Source organism: Otolemur garnettii, unplaced genomic scaffold (genome assembly GCF_000181295.1).
Source record: "Otolemur garnettii isolate 467f Iridium unplaced genomic scaffold, OtoGar3 scaffold00109, whole genome shotgun sequence".
In the NCBI taxonomy this organism is placed as follows: Eukaryota; Metazoa; Chordata; class Mammalia; order Primates; family Galagidae; genus Otolemur; species Otolemur garnettii.
Window position 1 is genome coordinate 5,644,644 of NW_003852504.1, and position 14,172 is coordinate 5,658,815.

The window sequence follows — 14,172 nt, forward strand, 5'->3', positions numbered from 1 at the left end:
CGTTTTAAAAAAGTCCCAATTTTTGGAAAGAATGCACGAATGGGCGGGAGAACAGGAAGGGAATATACGGTTTTCGGCTGCCATGTGGCTATTTTGCCAGAATATGAGTTTTATATTATTTTTGTTAATTTTATAATGTTAAACTGTAATAATTACAAATAATTGTTGAGAAGTGATTATCGAGAACTGCTTATCAAAGTTTGCATTGTTGTCAGGCTCTGTCCCCACCCCGTCCCCTGCCCCGCGCCCGCCCCGCCTCCTCCCCCTACCCCCACCCCCCACCCCCAAGTTGTCCTGCTTCACAAATGTTAAAATCTGGTCACCCTATCAATGCTGTTTCCATCATAACTAAAAAGAAGTATGTCTGGTACAGTGGGTTTTCCCTATCATGCTTATGCACTTGCGTTTGGGCATCTACCTGTAATATTTCACATCATCCCTGTAATATTTTGCCTTGTTAGTTTTCTCTTGTCCCTATAGCTTGCTAAGATATTTTTGGATCCTGATTGTGTTATCTGTGTATTGGCTAACCGCACCTAGCTTCACACTATCACTAACTACTAGAAGTTTGTCTACTCTGTCTTCAGTTTAGTCACTTGTAAAAGCTTCATGCTATAAGGGTCAAGAACAAAGCAAATCCTTGGAGGCCTCTCTTTCAGGTAGACTGGTACAGTGAAGACAGTACTCTTCAGATATGATAATTAATTAGCTACATATTAACTGAACTAGTCGATGGCCTAGCCAACACTTCCTGTTACTTGTTAAAAATAAATCATAGGAATTTCTGTCAAACACCTTGCTGAAATCTATACATATTATGTCTGTGCCATTCCTCTGACCCAGCAAAGTACACACACACACACACACACACATATACGAGAAATGGTCTGATCTGTTCTGACTGAGCTCACAGTGGCTACCAGTGACCACCATGGCATGATTGTTTCTGAGAACTCATGCACTCGAAGAATTTAGTCTAGAATCTTCCTAAGAAGATTGGGTTCTAAACCTGGGTTCCATAGATTATGGTTTCTGTAATCCAATTTCTACCCTTTATTGAAGGTAAAAGTAAAAAATTGTGTAAGACTCCAGTCTTCTGGCTCCTCTTCTAGTCACCATGATGCCTCAAAGTTTACTAACAGAAATATGTGTACAAAACAATCTAAGAAAACAAGTTCCAAATTCAGATCAGTTACATCCTCATGCCCTGGGATGTAACTGATCTGAATTTGGAACTTGTTCTCTTAGCTTTGTTTTGTTGTCAGCTGCTTGCCCATAATATATAATAGATATTACTCTGAGAAGTGAGTAACTTAGCAAAATATCAATATTGACTTATTAAACAAAGAAAAGATCATACTTTAAAAATCTTAAGAACTTATCCAATAAGATCCAGTGCATATGAATAATAATGTATCTTTCACTTTGGACATTAATTAGAACTCTGCTGGAGATACTCCATTTAATAGTTGCTATGCAAAATTATTGTGTTTGCTGTCTAAGGAAAGCATATAGTTAGGAATAAAGAATTGACCTCATTATTATTATCATTTTACCTTCTAAGTACCAACAATGAGCACACACAGAATGTGGAGGCATCTCTAGTTACGTATCAAATAAATTTACAGATGGTTAGGTCTCAAATAACCATAGGCATATAGGACTGAGACCAAACATTTGATTGGACCAATTAATACCAGACTGCTGTCCAGGAGCAAGAGTGTCTGCTCTGCATAGACAAGCTAGTTTAAGACAAAGGGGCTCTGTACTTTTCATCAGATTTTGTCAGAATCTTAATGAGATGGACAGGGAAAATTTAGATGTGTTGATCATCATTGTCAAAGAAAACATTTTGGTTCATTAGTACCAGAACACAGATCTTCAGTCATCACTTCCAATACTGCTAGCACCAAGCCATTCACATTCTCCCATTTGGTCCCCATTTTACCCAAGAATCTATTTTAGGAGGCTAATAGGGATTGGAGCGCATTCTATGACTTCCTCGTGATTTTTTGATATTTAGTATCTTCACTAAATGAATATTCAAATGAAGAAATGGCTCATATGGGATTAAGCCATTGGTTAGCTTTAAGAGTACCCTCAGATTTTTATTATTTTTGCAGTTAGAACCCTTTGAGTGAAATTTCACTCAGAAGACCAATATGTAGGCCAGATGTGGTGGCTCATGCCTATAATCCTAGTACTCTGGGAGGCCCAGGTAGGTGGATTGCTTGAGCTCAGGAGTTTGAGATCAGCCTGAGCAAGAGTGAGACCCCATCTCCACTACAAACAGAAAAACTAGCTGGGAATTTTGGTGGACACTTGTAGTCCCAGCTACTTGGGAGGCTGAGCCAATAGGACTGCTCAAGCCCAAGAGTTTGAGGTTCATGTGCCATAATACTCTACTGAGGGTGACAGAATGAGATTCTGTCTAAAAGGAAAAAAAAAGGAAGACAATATATAAAGAAGATTTTTTAAAATGGAGCTGTTCTGATTAAACTAGGAATGGGGAACTCAAAACAACCCTCACAGAACTTCCCCCCCATTCCCCATGGAACATAATCTGAATATAGTGCCCTAAACAACTGAACCATCTGGCACATAAGCCCACTGACCAGTATGATGCTAATTTTGCCATTCTGGAAGGAGGGAGGAGGCACTAGATAAATTTTTACAGGGTATCCAGGAAGCTGGAGGAGTTGAGATCCAGGGCATGAGAGTGAAAGGATAACTGACCCTGAATGTGGACATGGGCCTGAGTCAGACTCTGTGAGAGGGTAGCAGGGCACAAACAACAGATTCTGCTGACTCTGTCTGCTTTTAGTTCAGTGATCCCAGCAAAGTCCTCTCTATCCATGTGCAATGACTGCTCAGTGGGTTTAACAAGGTGGTGGGCACTGAGCTATAGGTTTGTTAGGACCAAACCTAGTTAATAACCAAAATAAGAGATAAATAATTAGCAAGTTCATGCTTCATGCTGTAAAGCCTTTTGCTTCAAAGATGAACTTGTTAAGTATGGGCTTCTGTCATATATGGGATTACTTACTGTGTAAGAAAACGAGTGTACAGACTTGCCAATGAGTTTGCATTATTCGAGGGCCTTTGAAAAAAGAGCAATGGCACTAGAGAATATTGACTTGTTCATTTCCCAGTCCTAGCATTGTCATTTACTGGCAATAGGACTTTGGACAAGTCATCTTCCTCTCTTGGTTTTATTTCTTCATCTGTAAAATCAGAAGGTTACACTCTATGACCCTGCACTTATGTAACCCTGCCCTTTAACATGGAAACTGGTTAATATTAAATGTGAAACATGCCTCAAATGGAATATAAATTCAGAAATAAATTGAGATCAGCAAAGGTTGAATCTTTTGAATTGACTGATCAAAAATAAATTATATAGGCTCGGCACCCATAGCACAGTGGTTATAGAGCCAGCCACATACACCGAGGCTGGTGGGTTTGAACCCGGCCCGGGCCAGCTAAAACAACAATGACAACTACAACAAAAAATAGTCGGGTTCTGGGATGGGTGCCTGTAGTCCCAGCTACTTGGGAGGCTGAGGCAAGAGAATCACAGAAGCCCAAGAGTTTGAGGTTGCTATGAGCTGTTACTCCATGGCACTCTACTGAGGGTGACACAGTGAGACTCTATCATAAAAAAATGATATATATTGAGTGTTTACTTAGTATATGCTACTATATTAGGTACTATAAGAAACAAAGAATTATATGCATGGGCTCACATGTAAGGCACGTACAGTCCAGAGGCAAGATACATACTCATAAATATATCTAGGTGAAAAGTTATTTCTGAATTTCTCAAAGAGTATTTGAATGCATCCCCCCCAATCTACTGCATATTTTAAAAGTTTACAGGGTATAAAGAGCAACCATTGTCACTGTTTATTAAAAAAATACTGTTAGGCTGGGCATGGTAGCTTATACTTGTAATCCTAGTACTTTGGGAGATCCTTTTGGGTGGATCCTTTGAGCTTAGGAGTTTGAGACCAGCCTGAGCAAAAGTGAGACCCCATCTCTACTAAAAATAGAAAAAATAACCAGGTGTTGTAGTGGGTGCCTGTAGTCCCAACTATTTGGGAGGCTGAGGCAGGAGAATTGATTGGGCCTGAGTTTGAGGTTGCTGTGAGCTATGACATCATAGCACTCTATTGAGGGTGACAAAGTGAGACTCTGTCTCAAAAAAAAAAAAAAAATGTGTTGCGTTTGGCCAGTAGGTAAATGTAAAAAGAAAATGTGACACTGTGAGTTTTGTAGATAATTTACAAATACATGAGTAACTTCCTCAACCTGGTAGCCTGTATAGTTTGATACAGTTCCCTTTTCATATGCATAAAACTTCCATAGCTAACACTTCCAATATTTATAATTTTTTAAAAAGTCTCATGAACAAGAATAAGACTGTAACACAAAAAGTTAATGTAGCTCCCTCCATTGCTCAATCAAGATTACCCCAAACAGTGCTACCAACAACATTTTGGCTTGCCATTCCTGACTCATCTTCCATTTTTGAGTAATTTAATTTAATATGCAAAGACTAAAATCCATGACCCAATTTAAGTACCTTTAATCCTGCATATTCTAAATATAGCAAATAGTTCATTTTCAAGAAATTTAATATGAAATGCTTGGGAATTCTTCTTGGTGCAGTGTTATTATATTCTACATAGTAATTAAGATATTAAAAACACATGCTCCCAAAGCCACCAGACATTGTAATTATTTTTCAGGCTATTAGGCAAAATGACAGAAGATTTTTTAATGATAAATGCATTTTGGAATGTGTCAGCTAATTCCCTTTTACTTTATGAAATAATGTTTAGCTCCACAGAGTCTAGGGCTGGTATTTAAAGACTAACTCATATTGTCCTTTTGTGACTCAGAAGTCATTCATTGGCTCTTGTTAACAAGCTATTCTAAATACTCTTACACACAGGCACACACACGCACATTCTAGCTCCATATGGAAATAAATGGCAATTACTAGAGTTGGAGCATGTCATGTGTATGTAAAGAAATGTGGCAGACACTAGGTCATAATTCCATTTGGGAAGCTCTTTTATTTAAAGTTGACTTTCAAAACATTTCCCTTTTTATTTAGAACTTGTGGCTTTTCTAGCAACCATTGGACTAGGCCAGTGCTTTATAGCTCTCAGTAGTTTTACTGTGAGAAGACGAGGAAAACAAGTTACTTGGAGTGTTTTCTATCATGCCTGAGATTCATTTCAAAGTTAAAAAAAAATTACACGCTAAGGAATGTCCTGGATACTTCTCTGGCACTTAAAAACTTCACTAATTAACTTATTACAAATTTTTAACTTTCTATTTCAAAAGTTAGTGTCTTCATTATACCAGAGTCTGCCAAACATCTTAAAATACTTTTCTGATGTTTCTAGAGGGCAATGGAAGCAGAGACATTACTGTCTGCTCTACATTTTTTTTCCTTTTTGGTGACAGAGTATCAGTCTGTCACTCTGGGGTTAAGTGCTGTGGCATCATAGCTCACAGCAACCTCAAACTCTTGGGCTCAAGTGTTTCTCTTGCCTCAGCCTCCCAAGTAGCTGAGACTATGGGTGCCAGCCACGATGCCTGGCTATTATTTTAGAGACAGGGTCTTGGTCTTGCTCAGGCTGGTCTCCAACTCCTGAGCTCAGGCAATCTACCCACCATGGTCTCTCAGTTCTAGGATTACAGGCATGAGCCACTGTGCCCGGCCTTGTGCTACACTTTTAAATGGTCTTTGACCATTTAACATTATTCTTTGAACTAGTTTTAGCTAACAGAAACGTCAGAAAGTTTGTCTGCTATCTGTAACTCAAACCCATACCACAAAGTGCCTTGGTTTCCACACCATACATACAACATGGTAGTTAGGCTTTTAAAGAATCTTCCTAATTGAGATCTGGTAAACAGCATGCTTCATTTTTCTTTGCTGTTGATTTTTAGAGCTTCAGAACATACAAATTACTGCAGTAGGCACTTGGAACTTGTTAGGCCACAAATTTAGGAGTTTCTCTAACTTGCACTCCTGTATTACTTTTATATGTGGGTCTTGCTAACAGGTGTGCTGTGTCTTTATGGAAGTGGAAGGATAGAAGGAAAGAGCACAGAGAATGAAATCACTGGCCCTGGTCTCCAGGCCTAGTGCCACCACTTACTGTATGTAAATCACTAGTCTTCAAGTGCCCACGGTTTCTTCATCTGGTAAATGTAGGTAACGACGCCCAACTTGCTGTCCCCTCAAAGCCACTGTGAATATCAATTTATCTAATGTTCATGAAGGAGCCTCACAAACTGAACTGTGCTATGCACACACACACATATATGGCAGAATTAGGATCAGTTACATGGAGTCTCATGGTTAACGCGATTTGACGACAGGCCACCTATCTGGCCCTAGAGGAGGGAAACTTTAGGGTGATAAATGCAAAACTGTTTTTATAGTTGAATGTTTTCATAGCCTACTAAGAACAGGGCAGAAGAACAGAAGAATTGGAGGGGGGAAGGGCAAGTTTAAGTTCCATCTGCCCAGGCTGGAAGACCGGTGGGAAGGGAACAACCTCTGAAAAGATGAGCGGTTACAAAGTGGAAAGGGGTGACCTGGGAACAGGGTGTTTTAAAAAGAGCGGCAGAACAGAGAATAAAGTCACAAGACTTGTTCACAAGAGGGTGCTGGGTTAAAGCCTGACCTTGAGCCACAAATCATGAAATCACACGGCTGGAAGGAATCGTAAGAGGCCATCTCGTCCACTCCCCCAGCATTCAGCAGGACATTTCAACCATCCCAAACAGATGAGACTTTATCCAACTTTGAATGAAAAGCTCTGACACCAAATGGGCAGGTATTGACTGCCCTGGCTCCACATGTTTACAACAGGCAGGAAAACAATTTCTGGAATTTCATTTGAACCTGAACTGAAATGAGGAAAACAATAAATGGCTAGATTTTCCTTGGGAAAAATAACTTCTATACCAGTTTAGGGACTTCTAAGTTAGCACGAACTATGTAAGTACTTTTTAAAGGAGAGAGTAAATGTTACTCACAAAACCTGGCTAGTGGATAAATGGCCCAGAGTATCATGTGGGTAAGAATGTGTTGTGATCATTCTTGGTATTTGTGAGTCTTCTCTCCATGTGGGAACCTGGAGTGGAATGATACTAACAAAAACAAAACTTGGCTTAAAAAAAAAAAAAAGCAATATGGCCCAGCAAATTCCAGGACTGACACTGAGGACTTAAAAAGAGTTCAATTCCTCTCCTAACACAAGACAATAAATCCTCACACAAATTAGAAACTGAAAAGGAAATAAAAAAGGTCCTCATTTCCAATCGTGGGAATGTTACACATGAACTCTGGCTTGGAAGGAGGAGGGGAGGACATTCCACACCTGCAGGCCTTCCCAGGAAAGGGGCCCAGGCCAGGCTCTGAACCCATCCGCTCAAGGTTTACACCATGGGACTGTCAATATGGAAATAATGTTACTTTATTCCCTTAGTGAGTATATTATTTCCAGTGCTATCAACATAACCATAACCTGCAAGGAGGCAGCTGAGAATTTCCATGAAAGAAAGTGAAGAGCTATTTTGGGATGTACTCATAAATGGCCCAGCTACAGTTCATCTGGCTGGACACACATGCGCATACATGCAGAGACGTAGCTCATATCTCTGTATTTATGGACATATACGTTGAAGCATGCTACAATACATTAATACATGCAACAATGAGCAAGGGCCTTAGAAAAATATTACATTCCCGGATTTACTGCCCACTTACGTGTGAACGTGGGCATGTTAACTTGATTCTACCTCCCTATCACCAAAAACTTTGAATTTTTTAATTCAGGCAGGCATTCAGTGAATTCCAGATGTTTGGCAGTATATAGGAAACAACATCTGTGTGATTGATTGAATTTTCTACTGAACTCGCTGGAGGTTTTAGTAGCTTACCTATAGCATTTAATGGCTTTCTACCTCAGTTTCTCTTAAGTATAAAAAAGGAACAAACATTATTTACCACTTACCTCCCACGCAGCAGTGAAAATGAGATAACTCCAAGGGTAACAATGAGTTCTTCAAAATGAATGATTCTGTGATAGCACTATATCTTATATAATTGCATGTTGGACTTTTTTTTAAGTAGCTAGTCTTTAGAACAGGAAAACACTTTGAAATACGGTTAAATGCTATACAAATACAATACATTATCACCGTCATCACCGATATCATTGTCATCATCTTAACTTTCTGCTTTATGACTTAAAGCATCTCACTTTTACATTGAATCAGAGCCAAAAACCAAATTTTATTTAAGGTCTGAAAAAAAATGTGTTTGGGCTATGTAAAGCAACACAGATGAGGAAAAAAAAAAATCAATGTGGGTGTTGGGAGCCTAACTGATTCTACCGGCTAAACTTAAACAGGTAAAACTGGTCTATCAATGAGAATTAATGGGTTGCTCAATGGCATCTGTATGGAAACTGAAAATGTTCACACACTTATTCAAGGCCAGAGATAGGATAAGGGAACTGCAGTGATGACCTTTCCTGCTCTGACCATATACACCTCCTTACCTGTAAACTGGCTTCAGTTTTTCTGGCTGAATGTTAGAGGAAAGGAAAAGAAAGATGAGAAAGAAAAAAGAGATGCAACAGAGGGGGAACAGAATGAGATTGGCAAAAACTAGGGGAGCAGAATAAAATTGGTAAAAAGTACTGGAACTGTCTTTCAAAGTCCTGCCTATAGAGAAAATCCTGAATCTAATTGCCATAACCGCCATGTCTTAAGCGCCTCTCGTACACATGCAATTACCCATATTTGTGTGTGCACGCATGTAAGGGAGCTTTCATATCTCTATAATACTACAGGTAGCAGAACTAAAGCTCAGAGAAGTTGACTGATTTGCCAAGGTTATTTATCTAGTAAGATCTATAACTACATTCAGATCCATCTAGATCCAAAGCCCACCTTCTTTCTACTGTACCCAAACCCTTTGCTAAAAGGCTTGCTGCAAATATTTTTAGTGACTGCTAGATCATATAGAAGCCCATGTCTGATGCAGCTTTCCTTTTTTCTAGGGTGGGCTCCACCCACAAGTCTTTGCCTTATCTTTCTTTTTTTCTTAGAGACAGAATCTCCTTTATTGCCCTTGGTAGAGTACTGTAGCATCACTGCTCACGGCACCCTCCAGCTCTTGGACTTAGGTGATTCTCTTGCCTCAGCCTCCCGAGTAGCTGGGACTATAGGCACCCACCACAACACCTGGCTATTTTTTTGTTGCAGTTTGGCTGGGGCCGGGTTCAAACCTGCCACCCTTGGTATATGGGGCCGGCGCCCTACTCACTGAGCCATAGGCGCCGCCCGTCTTATCTATCTTTTGACTGCCCCTACCTTGCTAGTCTTTACCTCCTCAAACCTTTCTCTTTGCCTTTTGCAGATTTTTTTTTTTTTGAGGCAGAGGGTCACTCAATCACTTTGGGTAGAGCGCTGTGGTGTTATAGCTCACAGCAACCTCAAACTCCTGGGCTCAAGCAATTCTCTTGCCTCAGCCTCCCAAGTAGCTGGGATTACAGGCACTCTTCACAACGCCCAGCTAGTTTTAGAAGAGACAGGATCTCGCTCTTGCTCAGGCTGGCCTCAAACTCCTGAGCTCCAACAATTTGCCTGCCTTGGCCTCCCAGAGTGCTAGGATTACAAGCGGCAGCCAGCCTTATGGCAGATCTTAACACTTGCCCTTCCTTGGGATCTTCACACTAGCCCAGCCCACCTCTTCAACACTGGCTGTGCTTTAGGTTTATACAACCACTCTTGCTATGGTGTGCTTTCTCTCCCAAGGAGGCTTTAGAAACAGAGTCAGACTTCTTTTGAGTCCCCAAAGTCTCTGGCACCTGCCTGAACATAGTCCGTATTATTTAAGGTCTACTGACCAAAGAGACCTGTTGATAGCATTCCTCATTGAGGATTAATGACACAGTGATGGATCCTGAGACTCTGGCCTCACCAAGGCTGGAGTCTAAGCAGTTGAGTGCAGCCACACAGACACATTTGATTTGAAATGGTTTGGAAGACAACTACTACCCCTGTCCCCAGGTGAAGCATATCAATCACGCAGTCAGTTTGGCAGTAAGTGTTTTCTTTACATTATCTGTGCTCTGATCTCTTCAGATATGCATTTTCTTTACATTATCTGTGCTCTGATCTCTTCAGATATGCATTTTGAAAAAAATCATATATACTGTATCTAAAAAGGCTGGATAGAACTTAGTGAGCTTGTCCCTGCACAGAAGAGGGATCAGTTCTTTAGACACTGCCAATGTCATGTGCTCAGTAGCAGTAGCAACTATTTATTAAATGCTCCCTGAATGCAGGGCCCTTTATTAGGCACTGGAGAAGTTACACCCAAGCCATGTTGTCAATACTGCACAATGCAGTTATAGTGAAATATACCACCATTAGAAAGCCCTTCTAAGCATTTTCTAGGAACCACAAAAATTTCACTGCTAAACTTCCCATTAAAAAACAAAATCATGCCAATGTCTTTACATAAAAACCTCTGTCTTTACATAAGGATTTTTGTTTCATTAAGTTCTTCCTAAGCTACAAACAGGAGTCAGTGGTGCTAGGGCACTCCCACCCATGGATCATGGGGGAGGAACACTGTCCCTCTGGCATATGCCTTTTTGGTGGCATTTTTTTTTTTTTTTTACTGTGGCCACAAAGCAATCACAAGCAGATGGTACAACTAACTTCTATTTGTGTCTTGTTACTAAACTCCTTACGAGAGGAAAAACCATGTGTGCAGGTCAAGGGAATCTGTGGGTGTCTTCTGTGCATGGCAGTGAGTCAGAAGTTGGCAAGGATGTAGTGAAACTGGACCTCTCATGTCTTGCTGGTGGCAGTGAAAACTGATACATCCTCACTGGAAAGCAATTTGGAGACATGCATTTAAATGCTCATATCCACTGCCTCAATAACTCTAGTATTTTAAGAAAATAATCTAAGATCAGGATAAAGCACTGTGTATGAAGAAGCGACTTTATTTCTGATGGGAAAAAATTGGCAGCAGACTGTATGTCTCGCACAAGAAGTTGGATGAATTATGATGACTATTCTATAATAGAGTATTACACAGTCATGACAAATTATTAGTACGAAGATTTATGGCAACATGAAAAAGGGCTGCCAATATAGTATTAATTTTCAGAACTACAAATGACTTGTGTATATCCAATTATGTAAAAAGTCTGTATGGGTGTGGTTTTCTGTACAAATATTAGAAGAGAGCATGTAAACACAAAAATAGTCAGGACAGAGTAGTGGGATTATAAAACATATTTCCCCCTCTGTTTTCCCAGCTTCCTCTCCCATTGCAATATTGCTGTATAATTTAAAAGTAGCATGAAAATTAAGGGTCTGAAGTCCTTTTCAGCAGAGAGAATCTTTGAAGAACATGAACAATAATTTCTTCTCCAAAAGCCCACGGATGCCGTTTGAACAGTAGAAACCACCCCTCTTTCATTTTTTGGCCATTTTCACTGTTTTCAACATACCACATACCTGGTTGATGTGCTTCAGTTTGTCAATAATTTGACTGACCACTGGCTCAGGGCCCTTCATTTTCAGCTCATGGAGGTTGAACTGATTTTTCATGCCATTCCTTGCAGCCTTCTGGCTGTATCTGTAAAGGCGACGACAAAGAAAATGTTGGTCAAAGAAAGCCCCAAAGTGGCAGCTTACTGTATTTGGCACCAACAGTCAGGCTGACAACAAACTGTCTTCAACTTCTTAAACCATGGGGGTGACGCCAGTGGTGTAAAAATAGGCCACTTCAGATAGAATCTGCAGTGGAGAACATTCATTCAACAGTCAACAAATATTAACTCAACATCCTTTTGTTCCAGGTGTTAAGCATACCATGAACAAGACAGACAAGGTCTCTGCCCTTATTGTGCTCCCAGCCTAGTGGGGAGTCTAAAAGCGTAAGGGCCAATGACAAGGCAGAGTGGTAAGAGCTGTGCTGGGGAAGTTCAGGGTCATGGCCAGTAAAGCACATGGAAAAGAACTTAATTCTGAGTGAGGCTTCCACTCATTTGACGGAGTCTCTTCCATGTTCTTTCCCTATTCCTTCTCCTCTACTTTCTCCTTCTACCACTTCCTGTGGGCGTTGGAGCTAGGTTTCTATTCACGGGGCCTTCTCAAGCCATTTGCAGCATAAATTATGCCTGTCAGCCTCCCTATGTGTTCTCCAGGAGAAGAGGGGACACCAGCTCAAGGGAAAGTTTTAACATGCTCCTGCAGGATAAGCTACAGGCTTTACGGCAGAAGTGAAATGTTAAGGTTATCTGTGTACATCCTCATCATGGTGAGAAGGGGAAATACTTACAATCCCAGGCCACTCTGTCTTTCAGTGTGGGATTTTACCAACTTCAACTAGGACAGTAACTCACACCTGAGGTGGTTTCTTTGTTATTCCCATGGCTCCAGACCTCTACCTAGAGTTATTCCTCCTCTTGCAAACAAACAAGAAGCAGATTTTATTTCTTCCTTTCTCTTTTATCATGTGGAAATACCAGGACACCATCATCAAACAGGGAAAAAGTTTTTGAGCTTTTTTGTTTTTTAACTTTCTCCTAATCTTGATAATAGAATGCTTTCTTAAAGAAATGAAAAGATTTAGAGGTCTTTTGCCCTCCTTTTTTTTTTTTTTCCAATCATGATAGGATTGTCAGGGTTAAGGGCAAATGCATATTTTTAATTGATATTTTAAATTATAAAATAATAATTCCCACTGTAAAAAAAGCCAAAACAGTCCAGAGATAAAGAGAAGACCATGGTTAACAGTTTGATATACAGAAGATGCTAAAAAAATGTATATACACTTTAAGAAAGCAAAAAACTGTATTTAAATTATAATATTCAAGTCACATTTGACTTCTGCAATTATAAGAGATACACAGAGTGCCATGGCGTCACAGCTCACAGTAACCTCAAACTCTTGGGCTCAAGCGATTCTCTTGCCTCAGCCTCCCGAGTAGCTAGGGCTACAGGTGCCTGCCACAACACCTGGATATTTTTAGAGACAGGGTCTCTTGTTCAGGCTGGTCTCGAACCTGTGAGCTCAGGCAATCCACCCGCCTTGGCCTCCCAGAGTGCTAGGATTATTGAGTTATTAATTTTTAAAAATTCTTTTTTTGAAACAGAATCTCACTCTGTCACCCCGGGTAGAGTGCTGTGGTGTCATCATAGCTCAATGTACTGGCCTGAGTTTTAAATTTTTAATACAGTTTTTTCTTTCTTAAACTGTGTGTTTATTTTTTGGCACCTTATGCATATACTTGTAGATATACACTTGTATGTACTTCATACATATTCTAATATATAATTTTAACCAAAATTGCAAACTATTCATACTGATTTGTAATGTTTTATTACTTAAAATATGTACTTTGGACATATTTCCATGTCATAACATATAGAACTATTCTGTTCTTTTTCCTGTATATGACTATATCATAATCTATTTATCTAATCCCTTACTGATGTACAATGGAGTTATTTCTAATATTTCTTTTTTTTAATGGCAGAGTCTCTCTTTGTCACCCTTGGTAGAGTGCTGTGGCATCGTAGGTCACAGCAACCTCAAACTCTTGAGCTCAAGAGATCCCCTTGCCTCAGCCCCCCAAGTAGCTGGAACTATAGGTGCCTGCCACCATGCCCAGCTATTTTCTAGAGATGGGGTCTTGCTCCTGCTCAGGCTGGTCTCAAACTGGTGAGCTTGGGGAATCTGAATCTACCCACCTTGGCCTCCTAGAGTGCTAGAATATAGGCGTGAGCCACCGTGCCCAGCCTTTTCTAATTTCTAATATAAACAATGCTGGGGAGAACATCCTTGAATACTAATTTTTGCATACTGATATCTACAAAGGATAAATTCCTAGAATTGAGTCAATATATATTTCTAATCCCAAATCATGAAGTACGATAGATAATTAATATTGCTGTATTTTTTGTACAGCACTTTACAAAATAGTTTCTTATTGCTCAGTTCATTTAAGCTTCTCAGTCACACTGTGAGGTGGATTGGGCATTGTCTCTTTATTACCGAAAGTTTCACAGTTTCATTAGACATTAATCTGATTTGGTTAGATGTCC

The 14,172-nt window shown here is 40.0% G+C and overlaps 1 protein-coding gene across 3 annotated transcripts in view; it reads right to left on the reverse strand.

Annotated features, from left to right (window-relative positions):
• Nucleotides 1–14,172, reverse strand: part of GPC3 (glypican 3) — a 491,643-nt gene that overhangs the window by 115,143 nt on the left and 362,328 nt on the right. For all 3 annotated transcript variants that reach the window (XM_003796959.2, XM_003796960.2, XM_003796958.2), the window contains one exon: nt 11,578–11,698. In XM_003796959.2, coding sequence (XP_003797007.1) covers nt 11,578–11,698 — 121 coding nt within the window. The remainder of the gene's footprint in view (nt 1–11,577; nt 11,699–14,172) is intronic.